The 22,494-nt window shown below is 38.7% G+C and overlaps 1 protein-coding gene across 1 annotated transcript in view; it reads left to right on the top strand.

Moving 5' to 3' along the window:
• The window catches only part of TTC39A (tetratricopeptide repeat domain 39A), a 36,480-nt gene extending 14,241 nt beyond the window's left edge, over window positions 1-22,239 (top strand). The window contains exons 6-17 of the mRNA XM_009582319.1: window positions 409-508; window positions 1,644-1,709; window positions 8,110-8,218; window positions 8,885-8,952; window positions 9,074-9,133; window positions 9,911-10,072; window positions 11,723-11,814; window positions 12,841-12,961; window positions 15,301-15,412; window positions 18,038-18,152; window positions 18,862-18,978; window positions 22,119-22,239. Coding sequence (XP_009580614.1) covers window positions 409-508; window positions 1,644-1,709; window positions 8,110-8,218; window positions 8,885-8,952; window positions 9,074-9,133; window positions 9,911-10,072; window positions 11,723-11,814; window positions 12,841-12,961; window positions 15,301-15,412; window positions 18,038-18,152; window positions 18,862-18,978; window positions 22,119-22,239 — 1,243 coding nt within the window. The remainder of the gene's footprint in view (window positions 1-408; window positions 509-1,643; window positions 1,710-8,109; window positions 8,219-8,884; window positions 8,953-9,073; window positions 9,134-9,910; window positions 10,073-11,722; window positions 11,815-12,840; window positions 12,962-15,300; window positions 15,413-18,037; window positions 18,153-18,861; window positions 18,979-22,118) is intronic.
• The last annotated feature ends 255 nt before the right edge of the window (window positions 22,240-22,494 follow it).

Consider the following 22,494-nt stretch of genomic DNA (forward strand, 5'->3'; position numbering starts at 1 on the left):
AATCCAGGGATTAGTGAAACTCAAATCAAATTTGCTAACTTAAATTTGCTAATTAAAATGTAACTCTCCTGCACTGCCCCATCATCTCTTTTTGCAGTAGTAAAGGTTGGTGTTGCTCCCAACAGACATTCTGGAAACATTTTCAGGCAGAAATGTGGTTGCAAACTGTCTACGTCTATTTGACAGGAATTCATCTCCATGACTCCATATTTTTGAATTGATAGTAATGTGACAGAAATGATTTGTTGATAAATCCAACAAAATGTTGTAGGTGGTGTTCACCTGGGTGAGATGACAAATTGACCTTTTTTGTACTATGTAGTTCAAGGTAATTGGGTTGCTTGCTTATTGAATTGTAATTAATCATTTTATTTGCTGACAATGTAACAGAATCTTGTGCATTTTCAGGGAGCTGGACAGTCTCATACAGTCTCCGCATTATGTCAAAGGAGAGAACCATCTTCATTTTGAGGGAGGTGTAAAACTTGGAGTTGGAGCATTTAATCTGGTATGTACCAACAGTTCTTCTCTTGAGCTGAAGTCCTACAACCTCCTGAAAATGTTCTTAACTTAAATATCTGAGAAGTTCCACTGACATCAGTGTTACTAATCATACGGTTAAAATTAGGTATGCGCGCTGACACTTGCAGGATCCTAGTCTCTGGTCTAAGAACATCGGATACTAATGCCCTTTAGAAATTAAGAGACTACTACCCACAACGTGGATAATACTGCTCAGTGTGTGCAGACCCACTTGCTCATCCTCATGGGGAAATTGTTAACTGAGAAATTATCTCATCTGACATGGGCTAAGGGCATGTTATTTGAGAATATAGCTGAGTGCCTGTGCCCAGCTTCCAGTAAGGGTGTTCATTAGCCAGGTGACCGATGCTGGGGAGGCATTTGGAGGGGAAGATGTTACAGTCTCGTGAGAAGGGACCCACTGGGCTGGGGGCCAGGAGAAGCCTTGCACAAAAGCAGCAGTTTCTTGTGCTTGTTGACTTCTATTTACTATTTAAATGGCACTTGGGAAGCAACCAGGGACTTCAACCAGGGAATTGGCTGTTAGCAGGGCAGTTGGTGGGGCAGGGTGCGTGAATGGGGCCTTGGGTGCTGTTCGGGCCACTGTTGGCTGTTGTTACTTGTGTTCTGGTCAGAAAGCAGGTAGTCAAATAGTGCAGGATGGTTCCTGGTATGTCAGAGGTGTTGACCCAGAGATGGTGAGGGGTGACATGGTTGTTCAGATGATGGGCTGCAGAAAGTGCCTGGTGCTTCCCCTTGCTTGCATTACTTTGAGTCTAGCACATGCCCAACTGTTAGATTTACTGCACAAAGAACAAATATGTACTATGCACCCAGTATTTCTGAAACATCCAAGAAGTGCTAGAGTTACTAAGCATGTGCTATGTAAACATATTTCTATGCAGGGAATCCTGGAGACACAGGGTCCCTGTATTAAACAGATATTTCTGTTTAAATCATATGTAAAATACAGCAGGTGTATACATTTAGCCATAAACATATAAAGATGTTTTTAGTAATTTTAGTGATTATTTCTTGTGTTTGGAAAAGTTGTAGGAGGCAGCTGGTAGCTGAGAGGCACAAAGTCTATTACTGCAAAACTGTTGCATTTCTTTCTATAGACATTGTCCATGTTTCCTGCACGGATTCTGAGATTACTGGAGTTTGTTGGATTTTCTGGAAACAAGGTAAATGTGAACTAAATATTATTGGTACATCCCCCTCACTCTTAAATTAAAAAATGGAGACGGGAGTTTCTCTCTTCCTCACATTAGCTGTAACCCTCTGAAACACTCTGATATCACACGCACGCTGTTGGCACTGATGCTTTCGTGCAGCTCAGTTTTCCTTTATGTTTTTGTCTGAACTATTACACTTCAAAGATTGTGATACTATTGTTCAATGATGATACAGTTGTGAAATATGATAAAGACAATGGCTAATGCAATTATGTTAACATATTTAGGTTTTTAGTTGCTGGTCTTTTTGATGTATGCTTGTGCTTAGAAATCCGTAGCCAAAAGTGTATTCTTAGCCTTTAATATATTAGCTTACTTGATAGTTACTGTCATGGTATCTGAATGTCCCTGACAGGTTCCTGCATGACATCCAGTTGGGAAAAAAAAAATTCAATTTCATTTCTGATTTCTTTTCTCTGTGTCTTTAAGAGCAACTGATAACTTGAGTGTGGCACTTAAATTCTCTTTACCTAAAAGAGTAAGTGCTTTTTTGCCTAGAGAGTAACCAGTCTGACCTGTGTTGTTTGTGCATGCAGTTTAAGGACAGAAGTTTAGTAATGAAGCACCAGTAAACTCGCATGAACCTGAGTTATTCTGCAGGGCAGATGCACAGAAAGTGCTGTGTTAGTTTTTTGTGGATTTGTTGTTTCACAGTAGGATACTAAATTGATGGGAATATCTTGGCCTTGATACCTTGTACCTGCCCTTGTCTCTCATTCAACCAGCAGAACATGAGATTCACTCAAAGTTGGGTTCCTGGATTAAGAAAACATGGTCCGTTTAGCCTAAACCACTAGTCACATTTATTTCATAAATGCTGGGTAAGGTAAATGTTTGATGTCCTGCAAACACAACAAAAGCTGTATAAACAAGTTAAAACTTAACTCTTTTGTAATGCTTTCTATTTACAAAACAAGTTTCAAGGAGAAAAAATGTTTCCTTAATCAGAGCTGCAACCTTACACGACAGGTGGATGAGTGTCATCACCATTTTATTAGTTTGCAGGAAGGATCTTAGATCTGAAAATAAAATGTCTTGTTTAAAAGCAAGGAGCTTTTGGCAGAGCAAGGATTAGAACTTGGAAATTTCCAGGAGCTGACCAGGAGCTCTTTCACAAGCAGTAGAGGCAAAAATCAAATAGTTCTACCTGTCAGTTATGACAACAAAGAGCATCTAAAGCAAAATATTCTCCTAGAAATGTAAGAGCAATTCACCTACCAGCAGAGTTCTGAGAATACTTTGCTGAACACTCATCTTATTACTGCAGATGAAAATTGTCCCTCTAATTGAATTTCTGTTTTTTTCTTTTGGCCCTGGGATTTCTTGTATGGCTATGAGTAGGCTGATATTTGTGTTGATGAGTCAGCTCCTGTTCCAGTTTTTTAATAACTCACCTGAAGCATGACCTAGATAACCGTAAATTTAAGCAAAAAGCTGTTGTCTGCACACCATAAAAAAAGAGTATTTTAAACATGTTGATCAAAGTTCATTGACGGTCATTTGTTTTAACATCCTAAAAAAGTCTTTCTGCATTTAACATTTGTGAGTCAGACACCTAAAACCAAAAGCAAAATTGCAATTGCATTCGCAATCCTTTCCAGTGGTGGTTTTCCAAAGCTTGCAAGAGGAAGCTGTCCCCTGCAGTACAGACAAGAATCTGGAAGGTGAAAGAAACAGTGACAGAGGAGGAGAGGGAAAGTTTGTGTGTCATGTGCTACATCCCATCCGGAAGAAAGTTTTGAATACATTCCATTAAATGCTCATGGTGAGCATCAGACTGTGCAAAAGACAAAAGAGCCGTGGTTAATGCCTTGAGCTGTTTACAGTTTACCTGAGAGAGCTACAGTGCACTGGAGGACAGCTTGCTTTTGGTGTGGGTCATGTGTTTATTAAAACTGGATATAAAATTGCATTGCGATATCTTCCACAATACTAATCTGCCTTGAAGCCAGCAGATTTGGCCCTAGGGACTCTTCTCGTCTCTCAGACATGTCATGTCTGATAGTAAATGAGGACATGCCCAAAGCAGCATTACTTCCTAAGCCATTTGTGGGCACTGTGGACAACGCGATCAACTTAACAGCAGTCTGGAGTCTCAAAATAATAGGTAGGATAAGATCAAGAAAGTGTAAAAGTAGCCTGAGGGAACATTTGTTCCCTTCCACTCCAAGATGTGCCAGTTGTGCCCTTCTCACTGTTCAAGCTCCTTTCCCCTGTATCATTAGTCAAAATACGGGCTTACTTGTATTTAATGGCATAGGCCCTGCATTTGAGCATTGAGGTCCAATGCAGTTTTGCCCAATTTCGTGAGAAATTTTTTGTGGGCAGAGGTATGTCTTGCACACCGTCAGGTACGCTGTGCTGGAGAGGCATGCCTTCCTCACTCCCTGGGCCGTAGTTGGAGTATGTGTCCCATCTGGACTTTTTGTGTTTAATGATAACTAACTTCTGGTGCGAGATCAGAAGAGTCCTTGCACTAGCTCTCATATAAGCACTGAACCTTTCTTACTGAACCCTCTGTAAGGTCTCAGGCTAGTATTTACTCTTGTTCTTATTTTATAGACAATTACAAATACTGTGCTGCTGAACTGTAGAAAGGTTTGACGTGAGTCCACCATATGTTAAGTGCAATTTGTCAGAGGGTCAGCTGACAGCATGATTTCAGGGGAAGGCAGGAAAACTTTCAGATACAAACAATTTCTTTCAAATTATACTTTTTGATATGGGAGGACATTTTTCCCAAAGCAGCTGAGCTGAAGAATGTTTTTGATGTCTCAATTTGTAATAAATTGAATTCATTTCCCACTAAGCATTTTTTTGATTTGCATTTTGGTCTCTTCTGCAAATTTTAAATGAGGGTTAAATCTAAAATTATTTCATGGAATACATTTAAATGCCCTATCTACCAGTTTAATTAGTCAGTTGTTCATAAAAGCTGTTAGTAGTATCCGTCCTCCTTGCTAAGTCTGCAGTAATGTGATCAGGTCATGGGACATGAACGATGACCTTGCTTTGCTTTCATTGTCAAGATCCCTAATTAAAAGAGAGTGATTTAAAATATCATTCAAGAGCTTTCGTTTCAGGAATTTGTGTTGATGAGATGGATTTTAATCAGTGACAGCTGAAATAAATATGAACCAGTCTCAGTGTTGTCCGATAATGGTTTTGAGCATTGTCCTTGTTTGTCCTGCATTCACTGTGGGAATCCCCACTGCTCATGTGGGGAGTCCTGAATGAGAGAGAGTTGGATGTCTTGGAACAAGGATCAAATCAATGAGATACTGACATGATGTAGTGACAGTCTCGGGAATTAAGAGATTGCGGGATGTTACAAGCAACTTGCACAGAAGGGTGAGGGTCGTCATATTGGATCACAGTTGTCTCTAAGAAATGTCATTGCTCCCTGCTCTGCATTATACCTTATGCCCTCCAGAGTAATTTACGTTTTGTGTGGAAACGAAAACTAAATGTGTTAATGTCATTTAAGTATTTTGGAGAAATCACGAGCGCTTACTGCCTTGACATCTGTTTTATATTGTAGCAATATGCCCTATAATAGACTTTGTTTGGAAGCTCATTCCTGGTGTTCTGGGATTGCTCATATTACCTGTGGCATAGGTGTGGGAGATATTAATGGGTTATTTATGGTTAGAAGGTGTGTCCTAACAATTAAATATCATATATTGACTTAGTGACTGGCAGAGTGAGTGTAGTTTGTTTACGGAGTTACTTCTTAGGCTCAAGTAGTAGCTGCTTGTGATTTGATTCTGACATCCACAGCTTGATCCCCAGTGAGGATTACGTGGGTGTAATAGTATTGCCCAACTCATGACACCTCACTTAGCTGATGAGGTTTGCTGGCTAATCTCTGTAGGCTCCTTGTGGAGAAAGAATAGGTGCTTGAAAAGGCGATTCATAATGTCTGACCTATGCTTCTGTGCTGAGTTGTTCCTTGGAGGAGTACCTCTGTCTCTGCCAGGCACAGAGGGAGCCTAGGAGGGCTGGCTGACTGAATGTGGTATCTAAAACGTTTCCCAGTGACACCCTTCATCATCCCACTTTCCTGGGGATCTCATCATAACAGAAGCAGTTTGCAAGAGTTTTTTTGAGAAGCAGCTTTGTTGCAGCCTTTTCTACAAGCAAGCTTTGTAATACTAACAACTACTTCTAGATTTCTTTTTTTCAGCCTGTGTCTACTGATTATATTGTTACTTTAATATAGAAAGTTTGGGGTATTCAAGTGGCAGAGTGAAAAGTAAGCATTCTTTAATACCTGTACTGGACAAAATAGGATTATGGACATATCACAGAGTGAACTAACTTGCTCGGTGAGCTTCCCATACCTGTGCAACTACTCAGTTTAAGAATTTAGGCTCAAGTATGCCAGATTTGCAGCCCTCTTCTGAGGAATGCGCAATGTTCTTAATCCAGTTACTTCACAGTTACTGCTTTCCAGGATGCAGTCCCACATAGGGTGGGTGTGGATTGCGTTCCTTGTCCGTACAGATGATAACTTTGTGTTTGGCTGGATTAAAATACATTTTTGGGACTGAAGTACGTAAGTGAAATCAACTTGACAAATGCTTAAATTATTCTATATGACTGATATAATTTGTTCCTGTATCATTCTTAGTGCTAATCACAAATGTGATCAGCAGCCATTTTATGTGTGTTTTTATGTTATATGGAAAATGTCAAACACTGTAAGGCCTAGTACTGATGTCAGTAAAGGCTCAGTGAAATATCCAGCCTGAAGATTTTTCAATTCAAAAAAACGTACTTTGGAAATCTACTTTGGAATTTTTTTCTGCCAAAATTCATTCCACAGAATGTTTTGTCTTACTTCTACCTTGCAGTGCTGCAGTGCTACTTTTTTTTTAAATCCAAATATTTGTGGTTTTCATCTGGGCAGCTTAAAGAAGCTGAATATATCATATTTTGTTACTTCTCTGTATCAATCAAACTTTTGCTCTCAGCAGAAAATGAAGTTGGCTTTATTTTGCTGAGTGCTTGGTTTCCATTAAGTCATTGATTTTCAGTAATGATTTTACTATCTTTTAATTGCTTCTGAAGTGACATGCAAGTGAATATTTTCATTATTTTGTCCAGGCTAGATGTTATACTAATTGACCTGCAAATACGTGTGTTAATGGTACCTTTCCTTATAGTAGTAATTAATGTAATAAAATATTTTTAAAAACACAAAATAACTGTATTTATGTGAAAACAAAATTAACCACACTAGTTAAGTGAAAAAGTACACGTATGATGAAAATTAGAATATGATTACAGGCTTCAGGGTTTACACAGTAGGTGGTAGAAGTGAGGTAGGGTAACACCCATCTGTTGACAAGGACACACAAAGGATGAAAATCTGTGTTGAGATCATGCTCTGAGTGCTTTCTCTGATACCTTTCGCAGTAGCTCCGATAGACATCCCTCAGGGTCCCTATTTATAGTGTAGCTGGTTTGAAAGGTTGTCCTTATAGTCACATACATCATGTTCCAGTAACTTTCCAATGCAGTCATAAGTGTAAATTTTAAACAGAATTTTCCCCAGCACACAGTGGACACCTTACTGTGCATATTTACTAGTAGGCAGATCTCATGTTTAATATGTTTGTATATTTATAGTCTTGCTGTTGATATAATGGAATCATCCTAGAATGGGCTGCTAAATGCTGTTGCCTCAGGAGCTTGAATCCTTATAGCTGGTTATCCATCATGCTCGCATTGAATATGAACACAGCGTTATACTTGATTGCTTTAGTTCTTCCCAAAGGGAACAGAAATATTTTTCTTTTCATCATATTTTTCCACTGGTGGTAGTGGGCCAACATAATTGCAAAGCTCCTTTTGTTCTTAACATACTTAAAAACATCCTTTTGCCCTGTTATCCTTTGCCCTGCTAGTTGCAGATTTTTTTTCTTGACATCTTTAATTTGCTTATGCAGTGAATAACAACAAACATGGATACACTGTACAATGGCAATATGTGTTATTTGCCTTGCATTTCAAAACTTTGGTTTTTGTTTCTGGAATGCTGTTTAGCAGTACTTGGATGATGGTGATAAGTTGTCTAACATTCTCTTATGTTAACCATGTAATAAATCCCAAGTTGCTGCTCTGTCATCAGATGTTTTCCAGGCTAAGCAGTAACTCCATGAAAAACTGTTAGATAATTTCATATGTGTGTTTTTATCTTTGATTGCTATGTAAGCAATGTATGTCAGTACATTTTGGGAATTTGGTGAGTGAGCAATCTGTAGATGACACTGCAGAAGTTAACAAACTAGCAAGTAGTTTGTTCTTTTCCAATACTTTGTCCTCCTCACCTCTGTTTGCACAGGAGCATGGTCTGCTGCAGCTTCAAGAAGGAGCATCATCATACAGCTTTAGGTCGGTGCTGTGTACCATGCTGTTGCTTTGCTATCATACTTTCATGACCTTTGTGTTAGGTAAGATTGTTTATAATAACTCTTGGATTTGATTAGTTCTTGTGGGACACAGAGGGGAAAAAGATGATTCCATCACCTATTTGTTGGTGAACTGTTTGTTCATGATCAGATTAAATATACCTCATTTGTGGGTGATTTTACAATAGTGCTCATAACTGAAGAGAGTGTCTTAATCTTCACGATGGAGGTTTGCTTAACACATAAGAAGGGAGACGATGGGGACGGCAAAGGAAGTTGTGAGAACTAGATCTGTCTTCAGTAGTCAGGTGCATTATTTGGGAGGTTAAAATAATGTCTGTAAGTGATGAATTCCTGAATACTTTGTTCACGTTTATATGTCATCCCTGACTTTTTTGGGAGGTGATAGCTTCCCGCTGAGATACACTTCCCTGTTATCTCCTGCTAAAGCATTCTACAAAATGTGTTGGGCTGCGCATAAGTGAGTTTTCAAGTCAGTAAGCACAATGTTGTTCAGCTCTTCCTGCTTGCTGGCTTAGTGCAACACCAACGTGTATTTATGCCTTACTTATCAGAGAGTGGAGCTTACATATTGGCCAGATGAGGATGGCTAATCGTACTTTGCATTCCTGTTCTTTTTTCTCTTCTTTTTTTTTTTCTTTTTTCTTTTCTTAATATTTTTATCACTTGCATTTTTATGCATTCTAGGGACAGGAAAGGGAAATGTTGAGGAGGCAGAAAGACTACTTAAGCCTTACTTGGCTCGCTATCCAAAGGTAAAATGAGTCATAATTTAGTTTGGTATGATCATTCAATGTTTTCTTGCCAAATTTAGACTGCATGGTCAGCTTGAAAACTGTTATAGAATACTTGTATTTTTATTATTATTTATTACAGGGAGCCATATTCCTGTTTTTTGCAGGCAGGATAGAAACACTAAAGGGTAATATTGATGCGGTAAGTAGTCTTTTTGCTCTTGGGAAAGTAAGTCTCGAAAGCTTTAGGAAAAACTCCTCCAGGAACAATGTTTCCTTTTTGGCTAATGCTTCCTGTGGCTTTGGCCTATATGTAATTTATAGTTTACGAATTACATAAAATTCATCATTTTGAAAACTATTTTGACTAGCTTTGACCAGCTTGTTTTGCTACCCTTCTCAATTTCTGGTGATAATCTAGTCCACCAGTATTAATGACACAGTTTTCTCATTGTCTTTCCTATCCTGAAGCAAGTTGTGCTTTTAATAACATCCAGTGGTAATCCTTTGCCTTCAGTCTGAGTAGAGAGTCATACAAGACTTGAAAGAATTAGGCAAGTGAAGAATGTGTGTCCAAAATACTCTGAGACAGAGTATCAGCTGGTGTGCAGTGCGGTAGCTCCCTTGAAACCTTGGGAGCTGCAACAATAAATGTCAGCTGAGCATCTGTCCTTTGACTTTCGTTTTCTAATTTCCCTAGACACAAACATTCATTTTGCCTATGCTTAGGACTTAATATAACTTCCAATTATGGGGAGCTCTGTGGCAGGGGTAAACTTGCTAACGCCAGGATGACTGTGGAGCCAAGGATCTCTTGTGTGAAGCCAACAGACGTGATTTTGGGGAATACCGGGCTGTTAATAATTTGGAAGTTGCAGGAGCCATGCTGGCAGATCATGGAGTCCCAGTGTCTATTACAGCACTGGTGTATGTGCATTTACACACGATTAAGGCAGTGTTTGGAAATCTCTGTGTTCAGGCAGTTAATAGATATGAAGAATGTTGCGAGGCTCAGCAATACTGGAAGCAGTTTCATCACATGTGTTACTGGGAACTCATGTGGTGCTTCACCTACAAGCGCCAGTGGAAGATGGCTTTCTTCTATGCAGACCTGCTAAGCAAAGAAAACACTTGGTCAAAGGTAAGTTAACTGGAACAGGAGGGCAGAAGGCCCTGTAGTATCTATTAACTTTCAATCAGATTGAGTTGACTTTTTGTAGCTTTGAAGCTTTTGTAGCTTTGAAGATGAAGATTGTAAAACAAAACCTGGTCTGCTGTGGCTCTTATAGAACAATGTGAATTGCAGACATTCAAATCTGAACAGATTGTGGGCAAACAGAAATCTTTTGGGCCTGACGTAGATGAAGAACAGATTGTTACAGATGTTCTGCTGTGTATTGACTGGTTGTGTCATGAACACATTGCAATTAATGGCGCAAGTTGCCATTTCTTTCATTACATTATGGATATAAGCTCTTTTGGTGATGAGTGAGGCTAGCCATGGTGGTGCCTCCAGGATAATAAATATAATTAGAAGAGGCGCCTTGCCCTGTGTGTCTGAAAGGGAGAAGCTCTTCCATCCAGAACCCTGGTAGCTTTCCTCCCTTCATCTTCCCCTGAGCCCCAGGGGAGTCTGTCAGAAGGGATTAAGTCTGGCTGGGGCAGGTGTGTGGTTAATTGGAGGTTTGTCTCTTCTTAATGTGATCAGACTATGTGTGTGGGGAGGGTATCTCTCTCTGTTTTTTCTACTACACATTGTATGTATTGGCCAAGTGGAACCAAAACCGACATACGGTCCAAGCAGCCAGGTGAGAGCAACTCTCTCAGTGCTCCCACTCGGGTGAAAACTGCGGTATGGCCCCCCTGTGCCCCTGGGGATTCCAGCAACGCGTTCAGCCAGGTGCGTTAGTCTGAATAGCTCCCACAGAACTCCCACAGCCAGGGGTGCATCACCTGGCTAAAAGCTTCAATATCCTGAAATGCTGTAGGATGAATATTAACGTGTATCCTTTTATACTGTGTGTAGAGTTTTATATTATATTGCAGGGGCCTTAGAGAAGCAGAGAAGATGCTTCCTATTAATATGTAATCTACAGTGCAGCGAGATAGTCGCAAACTAGTAACTACATGAGCTAAATGAAAGATGGTCACATATATGCACAGCTTAAAATACTCTAGAAAACTCCTGAAACTTAACGGTTACTGTAGATTCCTTAAAGCAGTACTCAAGAACTCACCAACTGTTATTCTCTACTGTTGTAAGAGTTGTAACATTCTCTGCTGCTTTGCTTTCCTTGGTTGCTGAATGTATGATTGCTCAGGAATCCCTATGAAATCAGTACTTTTCATACTCTGAAATCATGAAACCCTTCAAAAACTTTTTCATGTTCTCTAGAACCTAATATTTGAGGTATGCTACCAAGTTGTGATTGGACACATAGACTATATAGTAGTATTTTTTTTTCTCTGAGCATGACCTTTTCATGAGTTTCCTAGCATTTATTCTTGAGAGTAATAAAAATTCACTTTACATAAACATGACATTTGTTCTTGGAACGTGGACATAAACTATAAAGTGATATGAAATAAACAGAGACAAACATGATAAAAAAAAATTCTATACTCCACTTTCTAAAATACTTACCTCCTGCTTAAAATGTTGTAAGATTACATCTGTCTGTGAGCAAAAGCAGCAAATTCTTCCTCTTTGTTGCTATTTTGTGCTTTATGTCAATAATGGTGATGCTGTAAATTCATTTTTCTGTACAGATATTCTTGATTGCATTTGCAGGCTACTTATATTTACATGAAAGCTGCTTATCTCAGTATGTTTGGACCAGATGACTGCAGTCCTTTTGGAGACAGCGAAGTTGAATTATTTAGGTAAAACTTGCTAACTCCCAGTTACAAGAGTTTCCTATCTTTTCACGGCACGGTGTTGGGGGAAGAGAGACAAAAATTCATTGTGCAGTTTGGAGAATCTGTGCAAGTAACATTGGATTGGTAAGAAATTGCAGAATGAAACATTCCCTTAGACTAAAGTGGACCCTGAGTTCAGACAGCAGATTTCTACTGGCCTGGAAATACTTTAAAGACAGGATATTAGGTCTATCAGCCATACAGTGGCTGCTGCTGTTGCATGTAATATTCACATTCTTTTTCAGTATTTTTCTTTAATCAAAATGGCATGTAAGGTCTGAAAGCCTTCAATGGATTATGCTACAAGACGTGTGCCTCCTTAGCGGACACAACATCAGTACAACTTGATTCTTGGGTTTTGAGTCTGAGAGGAATATGAAGTAGTTAAATGTGCAAGTGAATATATGCATTATTAACACAGTCAATTAACCTAATTGTAATGTTTAAACTCAAAAATGCCTAAACTTCGCTAGGCAAAGAAAATTGATTACTTTGTTTTTTACAATTTTTCTAGAAAATCTAAATATCACTTTTTTATGTGCTTACAATATATTGATACTTTTCAGGTCTTCCGTATCTTTCATAATCATTACAAGCAGATTTCACTGGATATGGGATCCATTACAAAGTGAATCAGTTTGGTCTTTGGGACAATGGGAGGGACACTGACAAAAGCTAGCTTGCCTCTTTCTTAGACTGTGAAGAGAGATGGGCCCTTTATAAGTTAGGTGCATCATCTAGTTTATTCTTTGGGTGGGGAAGAGTCCCTCTTCCTCCTGCTTGATTAAAGTGGAAGCCTAGAGATAACGTGCCCTGCATAAAGACAGCTTTTGTGAATATGTATTGCTCAGCTTCCCTAGAGGTAGCAATATCTCAGTGTGTAACAGCTTTTTTAAGTTCTTTGGTTTGATTTTTTTTTTTTAAGTTTGAATGGTTTTTTCCAGAGGTTTACAGAGGAAAATTTCCTTACATTTGCCTTTAAACTTCCAGGATTGTTCCCAGTTTGAAACTGAAAATTGCAGGGAAATCACTGCCTACAGAAAAGTTTGCAATTCGGAAAGCTCGACGATATCTTTCTTCAAACCCCATTCCTTTGCCTGTTCCACCTTTGGTAAGTTAGAAATACACACACACACCCTTATTACCATTTTTTTAATTTATGGAAATAAAAATGAGATAATTAGAATAGTATCTTTCCATGTTTCTAAGGTAAAACCTCTGCAGGAGACTGGAATGTTCCCAAAGCAAAGCCAAATGAATGCGAGGAATGCTGTAAAACTGGGGCATGCACCAGCCACAGGGAACTAAGCCAGTTGTTTGTGACACGTAAATGTGTTGCATGTGTAACTCATTATTCCAGCTATAGACTAGCATGCTCCTAACAGCTTTCTTTTGATTCCCTTTTGAGGAACTTTGCCCTAGGTCTCTTCTGTCATGTGTCATTTACTGAGACTACCAAAGGAAAACTTTAAGGTACAAGTTAGGGGGGAAAAGAAAATCAAGGAAACAATGCAAGAATCGGAGACTGCATGTAAGCATCTATTTAATGTGCCCCTGAATGTTTGCAATTTGGTGCTCTCCAGAGCAACTCACGGGTGCTGGCATGAAACAGCCAAATTCTTTAGCCACTCCAGAAAACCATTGCATACTGTTGATTTTTTTTTTTTTTTTTTTTTTTTTTGGCCTGTAATGCTGGCCAGTTCCCTGTGGCCAGATGAGAACAGCTGCATAAGGCACCCATTGCCTTGCTCGTGGTACACTTACAAAAATCTGTCTGCAAAGAACACGTAAAAGAACATAAAAGGATTTTGACTCCACAGATTTGCCAAGTGCAGTGGTGTTAACATTTGCAGTGCTTTGAGCTGTTGTGTTCGAGAAGCAGATGGATAATTAGTAAATACTCTTTAAGAAAATGCCTGAACAAGGAGAGCCCCTTGGAGACACCAGAGAGTAGTCGTTTCTCAGCCCACCAGCTGGGTATGTGACACAGTGCTTCTTGAAGAAATAGAGTTTTTACAGTATAGCCTGGGTATTCACTAGAGGCCACTTTCCACTAAGTCATAAGACTGAAATGAGAGAAATAATTAGGTTACTTTGATTTGCCTTTCAGGTTTCAGAGATTATAGAGGGTAAGAAATGTACGCACCTGGGGTTTGGCTGGGCTATTCTAATGGGATTTTAGCAGAACAGGTTTCTGTACTAAGGGCTCTCCTTGGAGTGGCCGGGCACTGTGTCCTTTGTTTCTGCTGCAGTTGCATTTCTGAGGCAGCAGATGCCGCAGCTGAACAGTTAAAAGCACTCTGAGAATGTGGCATTGGGTGCAGAATCTCATCTCTAGGATTTTTCTTTTCACTGTGAAGGGACTTGCTGAGAGGAGCGAGTCCTCAAGCAAGTCTTAGCTCAGAGATTTAGCCTAGAATAAATGTAGTTTGAGTACTTCTGTGTCAAAACCATGTTAACAAATCTGCACTACATACAGTAAGTTCAGCACAGGTTTTCCAATCAACAGAGACCAGATGGTGAAAACAACAGTGTCGGGGGTTAACATACTGTTTCAGCTATTCTAGCCTTACAGCTTTTTGTATTATAGTTCCAGAACTCTGTTATTCTATACAGAAATTTTATCAAAAAGCTTTAAATTATCAAATACAGACTAGGTCATATAAAAAAATAGAATAAATAACTTGTCATGAGGACCCATCGTAAGTCTCTCTAATATTTCTATAATATAATATCTTTAACTTTGTGATTGCTAGTGGCAATGGGCTCATTTGGTCTGGTGATATACTCTAAGAGAGAACCCCAGTAACAAATAGGAATTAAACCAATACTTTTTAATAAAATTTACTCTTAAGAACAGTTGAATAAGAAGGAATTTACTTTCTATGGGAACATCAAACAAACCTGAGGAGTTCAAGGGGTTTACAGTTCAGCTCTAAAATTCGGTTGGTTTGTTTGAAGCCTGACTTAAATGTTAGGGTTTTTGGGTTTGGTTTGGTTTTGTTTTGTTGTCCTGAGATTTCATATTTTTCTGTGGTAGCAATACATTGTAGTTATTTATAGTTACTACTGCCCTGGCTAGGATAGAACTGAAAAACAAAGAGGAGACCTTAATCAAGGGACAGTTAGCCATGTGGCATGTATGTTTTAAGTCTGTCTGTTTTGTTGGTACTTGCCTTCATCTAAAAGTGAGATTGTGTTTCATTCTGTTCAAGCAAACCTCCTTGCATTGTGTGTAGTAAATGGCTCTTTAGTTGTCTTCCAGGGCTAATTTGTTCTGAAAACCAATGTAACAAGTTTTCAGTTGCAATGAAAATACGTTTTGACAAACTGACTTTTTATTTAAGGAATCTGTAACTTTTTCATCATACAGAGATAAACTAAAGTATTTGATAACTGCATTTATCTAGTACTGTAATTAATGATGCTGTCATTTCTCCCTGACCCTAGGAAATGATGTATATCTGGAATGGCTATGCTGTAATTGGAAAATGTCCCAACTTAACAGAAGGCATGTTAGAGACTTTAATTGAAGCAGAAGAAGCATTGGCAAGAAGTTCAGGTAATCAGTGATATGGTTTAAACAGGTATTTCACAGTGCAATACCTAAAGATATCATCTGTGAATAAAGAGAGACACTCATTTGTAAAGTTAATCTGATCATAGGAGGAACATAGATAATGAAACCATAAACTGTTTATGCAGATAGGAATAATATTCCTTTTTAATATAGCAATACTTACAGTAGTAGCAAGTGATTTTCCATCCACAGATGTGTATTAGGAATAGTTTATGACAAGTATTAAAGGACTGTTTATTTTGCTAGATCAAAATCAGCATATGCATTGACTTGATTACTTGGATCATGAAGCTTTGTTATCCTCAGATACTGTATTTCAGTTTTGAAGGATAAATAGAAGGAGACAAGTTGGTCTTCTGTTTTAAAAGTGCTGTCAATTTATGATGTGACCTTGGGCTGAATTGTATTTGTGTGTCAACAGTATGCTATAGAAAGCTGGGACACCAGGGGTGCGCTTCCTTTGCCCTATGAATGAGCATAAGATAGGGGACAATATTGAACTGGAACAGGCTCTGCTACCCCATCTTCTGTCAGTCCATTAATTAGCCATCCATGAGAAAGTTGAATTGATGTTTGTTTCTTGCCAATCTTTCCCAGCTCCTATGGAGTGCAACCAGTCTGCACAGCTTTTCTCACAAAGTTTTCTCTTACTAAATATTTGATATTATTATTATTATACTACCTTCCTGCAAAAGGATCAAGCCCCTATTGACAAAGGAATATGGGCTAAATCGCTGCATTGCAGTCTTTTCTAGGACCTTGGTCTTCCTGTGCACGTTGTGTTACACAAGATTTGAAAGACCGGCTAAAGCTACCTCCTTTTTAGTTAATTGAAAAAGAGAACAGAAAAATATTTTCAGTGAAGGTGACATCTTAGAAGGCTTTTGACCCTTTCACCTTCTTTGTCACCCATTTTGCTACATTATTTTGAATAAGTGAATTATTTCTCTGTTCCCGTTTTTTTCTTAGTTGGTAAACTGTGGATAAGGCTGGCTTTTCACAGGGATTTGTAGAAGCTGATTCATGTTTATAAAACACTATGAGGACATGTAATCGAAAAGTGGGATATATTTTAAACACGCCAACAATTTAAAGTATTACCTGTTTCAAATAGTGACTTGCTGTTTCTAGGTGTCATGCTTTCCTGACAGTTTTTGGGGCTAAACTATTGTATTTTCAAGTATTTTCTCTGTATTACTGTTAGATTCATAATGTAAGAATATAACAGCATAAAATTATGAATCTGAGGATGTGCTCCTAGCAGCGTTATACCATATAAGATGTAAAAGGAAGTCTGTTAGTGGAAGTAACGTCTAGAAATGCAAATCTGATACGCATAATTGTGTCTAGGATAGGTCCCTAAATGTTTGCTTATACAATCCAGGGCAGTTTGTAGGATATAAGTAGAGGAAATACACGCATGTGAACGTGTTCATGTCTCCAGAAGAGACAACTGATCTGCTTTTTTTTAATTATTCTTATGAAATACCTCTTCTGTGGCCCTGAGTCATCTCACTGTGCACATACTTTGTGTATCAACTTTTGCCCTCTTCCCTGTTCCTTGTAAGTTAGTTTGCTGCATAGTCTTCGGGCATCTTCCCTAGGATTTGCTTGGGTGACATATGTATGTAGGGGCCTCTGTGGGACTTAGAAATAGAAGTGACTCCAGTTGTAGGATCAAAGCCTCCAACTGCGTAGTCCAAAGGGGAGCAACTATTTAATGCAGTACGTATCAGCATTCTATCAGCTGGAGTGGTGGAGGAAGAACCAGGTAAGGATTGGAGTAGTGGAAACAGGGTGACATTCGATAGCACAAGATGCGCAGCATCACACATTTTCCAGAAATCCTTACTAGCTAGTATTTCATGAATTGGAAATGAGCAAGCAAGCTGAAGATTTTGCTTGTAAGCTTTAAGACTAAGCTGCCTATATGGAATGGCTGTGAAAAAGCAGATGTTTTCTTTGAAATGTATCATGCAAAAATTTTCTGATGGAGAAAGGTTGTTGTTAGTAATGACTTTGAACTAGGCACTGGTAAGGCTGGTAAGACTCTGGGCACTCAGAAGTATAGAATCAAAAGAGGTGAAAAGAAGGTATGGTAAGAAGATGGGGGCATGTGAGGTGCGGGTAGCAAAGTTTGGCATATTTTTGTTTAGCCAAACAAAGGTGGAGAATTGATAAAACACTTGCGTATGAATAGATCACGTGACTAGAAGTCAAGGAAGGAGAAGAGCTATACCTACTAAAGGGCAATAAAGGCATAAGGTTAAGAGACTATAAATTGGACCTCAATATTTCCAAAGTGGAGTCTTTAAATCAGTTTTTAGGTGTCAGAACAATAAGATTGTGCAATAGCCTTTCAGTGGGAGTAGGGAGGGAAAAAACAGCCCAACAGTTTTTAGGCAAAGTTTGATCGAATTATGAAAAGGTTGATGCGTGTTTGTCTCTGCATTAAATGAACTAAATTGACCAGCTACTTCCTTCTGTCCTGTGTTCCACATATAGTGGATTGTGCTAACGCCTACCTATGTAAAAGCTTTCCTACAGGTAGGAAAGTCCCTGCTGCTCTAGAGTTTTCTAAAATGTGCCATTTACTTCATCTTACAGCTACAGAATTACTAGCAGATGACCAGTGCGTGATAAAACTGTTAAAGGGCTTATGCCTCAAGCATTTGGGCAAGATCTCAGAAGCAGAAGACCATTTTAATTACATCTATTTAAAGTAAGTTTTCATACCTGGCATATAGGGGAGCTCTTGAATTTCTCAGTAACTATTCATTTCAAGTAAGAGGAGATGCAGCTGTGATATGCACAGAAGGGAGAGGACTGCAGTATCTTTAGTATTTATTTCAGTTGCTTTGATATCAAGGAATTACCATTTTAATGGCCAGTGTTGTTAGCCATGTATGGAAGAAGAATTGCAAATCTGCACTTTTTACTGAGATATTTTGTCCTTTTTTGGGGACTATATAGGTGCATAAAATTTTTGAGATACCACTTCCCTTCCCCCCGCCCTTCCTCTTACCACTCATGAAGAAGCTGCACCCAAAAAGCCAAAAGCAGTCTGCAGAGACAGGTGGCAGCATGGGTATACTTGGAACTTTCATACATCATGCAGTGAATGGCATCTCTCTTTGTTAGTTCACATGGATAGAGCTCATAATATTGTTATATATTCTAATACTTCCCTGATAATAAAGGCAATATTTTGTAATCCTGAGAAGTAACATACTGTGTAGGATGGTTATGCAAAATACACATTTAATAACCTGGAAGGTAGCTTTGGATAGAGAACATGACAAGTGTCGTAATAGAGATTGATTGCCCCTTCTGATCTTAGCTAATCTCCTATTTATTTGTGTTTGGAGCTGTTAAATGAGGGAAACAATATATCATTTCAAGATCTTGAGGCTATTTCTTTTCCAATGCAGTGAGAAGAAGATAAAATACGACCATTATCTAATTCCAAATGCCTTGCTGGAGCTGGCGATACTGTATCTAGACCAGGATAGAAGAGAAAAAGCAATAAAACTACTGGAAAGAGCAAAGTAAGCAAGTGAAAAGCTTGTGCTGATGTCTGATGGGTCAGTATGGTATTTTACTGGTTAGCGGGAAGCAGAAACATTTCATTAATATAATGGAAACTCATTGTTTCATTTTTTCAATGGAAGCATGCATGCCATAGTTTTGGTTTGGCCCTTTCTAGTGGTAGACATTATCTGATCGTTCAGTCTGTGACTTACCCATCCATTCTGACAAGAGCAAAAAAAAAAAATTCTAAGATGCTAATATGAATGTAAAAGGCTTCCATAAGAAATAATCCATGTGTAACAAAATGTAATAATTTTTGTAGTCTATTTACTTATTCATAAAAGATATATTAAATTAAATCAAAGCTCTGTGTTACAGCTAAAATAGCATTACTTAAATTGATGGCTAGCGGTGCTGTTTTCTTGATGAAATACATTTAAGATAATGCTCCAGGTTGCATTTAGTATCTTTGTATTGTTTCATCTGCATCTGAAAGGCAACTGAAACGCCTGCTTTTACTATTTTGTGTGATTGATTTTTCTAGCACAGTAGGTTTTTCAGGAATAGTTGGACTTGATCATGATAGTTGGACTTGATCATGTATGTTCTTTATTATAAAATTAACAAAATACAGTTTTTGCTTCTGTCCGAGCCTTTACTACTCTGCTGGGCCAAAATTTCTTGCGGGGGTGGCAGAGAGGGAATCCAAACCAAACAACCCTCGCCCTCATCAAGCATCCTGCAGCAGGGTAGTTCACCTCTCTGCCTGGATCCTGAATGAGTCCAGATGTCTGCATCTTTCCAAGTGCAGAGAGTCACACCAGTCACTGCCGCAGGTGTTAGCAGCTACAAAGTTGATGTCTGGCCCCAAGTTTCAGAGAGGTCAGGTAGAGTTTTTGTGTTGAGCTTTTGTCCAAGACAGTCCACTATGCAAGACAAAGTGGTGAATCAGCCTACCGAAGATTATGCCAAAAGCCTGTCAACACAAAAATTAAAATATTGCAGTTCTTAATCTCCTATGCTTGTGAGCCTGGTTCTCTGTAGACTCATGGAAGATATTAAGAACAGCAAAAATTGCATTAGCAAAACGCAATGGAAAGTGTTTCAGTTGGTTTCACATTCCTCAAAGCATGCCTCTTCTCCTGTCCTCATTTCCTTTGTTCAAATCTCTCTTAAGAAGAGATCTAGAAATTAATCATTCCGAGCTTCTCATTCCGTCTGTTACTTCTGTCGCTTGCTGCTCAGCCGTTGCACTTTTCCTCCGACGGCTCTGTGTGGTTCAGGTCACAGGTCCCCTCGAGGGCTTGAAGAAGAGCACCAGCAGATAGCAGCTCTTAAAAATTTGTTCTTACCCAGTGTATGGAAAGCTAATACTCAGACTTGCTATGCTCAAACAACTCATGGAAACTGTAATGATACGCCAAAAAAAAAAAAACAAACCACAAACACCACAAAAGCCCCCTTTGTTTCAGTCAGTCATAAAAAGAAGTGCAGTCCTTACATTTCCACCTGTAGCTGTTACACTGCATTAAAATGCACAAGGTTTATAAGCTTTCAGCTAAAAATGCTGAATGTCTTTGCAGCCACTAGATGGAGAACGTGTTGTCCGTGGTGGCTTTCAGGACTGCAGAATTATGTTTGCAATTGGCAGGAGTGCAGATGAGCACTCGGCTTGTGCATGACGCTTGATTTGCTTGACCTAAATCCACATACTGCTGCTGGCTTGAATGTTTCACTCTGGGAGAAAGAGTGGAATGAGATGATAAACAGTTTTGGCTTGGTCATGCATGGAAATATTTCTATTTCTATTTGTATTACTGTAAGCTACAAGCAAGAATATCAGCCTACTGATGAGAAATACAGTATCTGCATGACAAAATCTACTTAACTTAAAGAAAAAACTCCAAATAGTTTCAGATCAGCATGTAGCAAACCCAGTCACCTCCTTTTCTCATTTAGCCTCTTGGGTGTTGCATACATAAAATTATAAGCTGGTGTAGGATGGGTGTGGAATTCCTTGTTTTCACAAAGCGACTGCCACTGCTATAGACAAAGGTACCATGCTTCCATGCTTGATTTGAATTACGAATTTTGAACTGAAATGCTTTTAAGGTATACAGACTGTTTAATACTTAACGTTATGTTTCTGTAAAGATGACAAATATCTTCTAAAAGAAAATTAGCGTGGCCTAATCCTCTTTGGTATCTGGATTCTGTATCCATCCTGCAAGAGCTGACATGTTAATTTCTATTAAGTAGGATCTGCACTTTCTGTGTCGTCCTAGGGGCAAAATTTCTTTTTTTATATAAGCTTTTCCATGAAAATACAGATTCTTTTAACATTTCTGTAACTCTTTAGAGTGTGACATAGCTACTGGAGACTATAGGCAGATGCCTCTGCTGAGTCAGCCACTAGATGTTTGTGGGGGAAGTCCTGCCAGTCTTTCCCCGGGCTGGTGAATTGCTCCTCGAAAGCTGATACGGAGTCTCGTGTGTGCCCACTTTCTCTTTCGAAGCTTCTAGGGCAGCAAATTGTCTGGCCTTATTTCCTACACACAGTACACATTGTTGACAACCACAAGATGTTGATGGGGTGTTTCCCTCTTCTGGTTCAGGACAGCCTCTCTCTCTTTCTTTTTCTTTTTTTTTGTCTTTTCTCTACTTCCTTGAAACGTGTCTGCTGAATTAAGATGAGTCCATCTTCTTTTTTTTTGTCTTTTTTCTAATTCCTTGAAATGTGTCTGCTGAATTAAGATGAGTCCATCTTATTAAAATGAAAAAAAGAAAATGTTTGTATTCAATTTTGTCAGTTATACTTTCAGAGGGGAAAAAAAATCTAATTTCTGAATGTAAACGAAGTGGATGCTATAGATATTTAATGTGAACTCAATATTTTGATTGAGTGGAACAGATTCAATTACTTATTAAGCTATATTTTTCTGGTAATTGCCAGACAGTGGAACTACAAATAAAGAACAAAGAGCTGCATTGTTTGCCTAGGACACATGCCTTGTATTTTAGAGTAGGCAACAAAGGAGCTTGTGAAGACAGGCTTTTTTGCTGTCTACAGTTGTTTTGCTTAGAACAATAATATAAGGATAACTTGAAAATGTTTAAAATATATATATTCATCAGAGTGGATCTGCTTTTGTTTCAGACAAAACTACAAGAATTACTCCATGGAAACAAGAACACATTTCAGAATTCAAGCTGCCCTGCACCAAGCCAAATCCGCCCCAGAAAATGGAATGCACTCTGGAGCCTCGGCAGTGTCGTAACTTTTTCTTCTTTGATGTCCTGTTTGTTGCAAACTTTGGTCCAGAAAATTACTGACACTTTAGAATTATTTTTCCTTCTCTTTCAAGGCAGTGAGAAACCAAATCGTTTAAAATTTTAAAGGTGATGCATAAAACATTAATCTAGTGTAATAACATGGCAAAAAAACCTCTCAAACCAACCATAACCCTGAAAAATACTGTTTTTCCAACAGTGGCTTTTTGAATACTTACATCTGTGTAATTCATTTTTCAATC

The sequence above is a fragment of the Fulmarus glacialis genome, unplaced genomic scaffold (assembly GCF_000690835.1).
Source record: "Fulmarus glacialis isolate BGI_N327 unplaced genomic scaffold, ASM69083v1 scaffold6557, whole genome shotgun sequence".
In the NCBI taxonomy this organism is placed as follows: Eukaryota; Metazoa; Chordata; class Aves; order Procellariiformes; family Procellariidae; genus Fulmarus; species Fulmarus glacialis.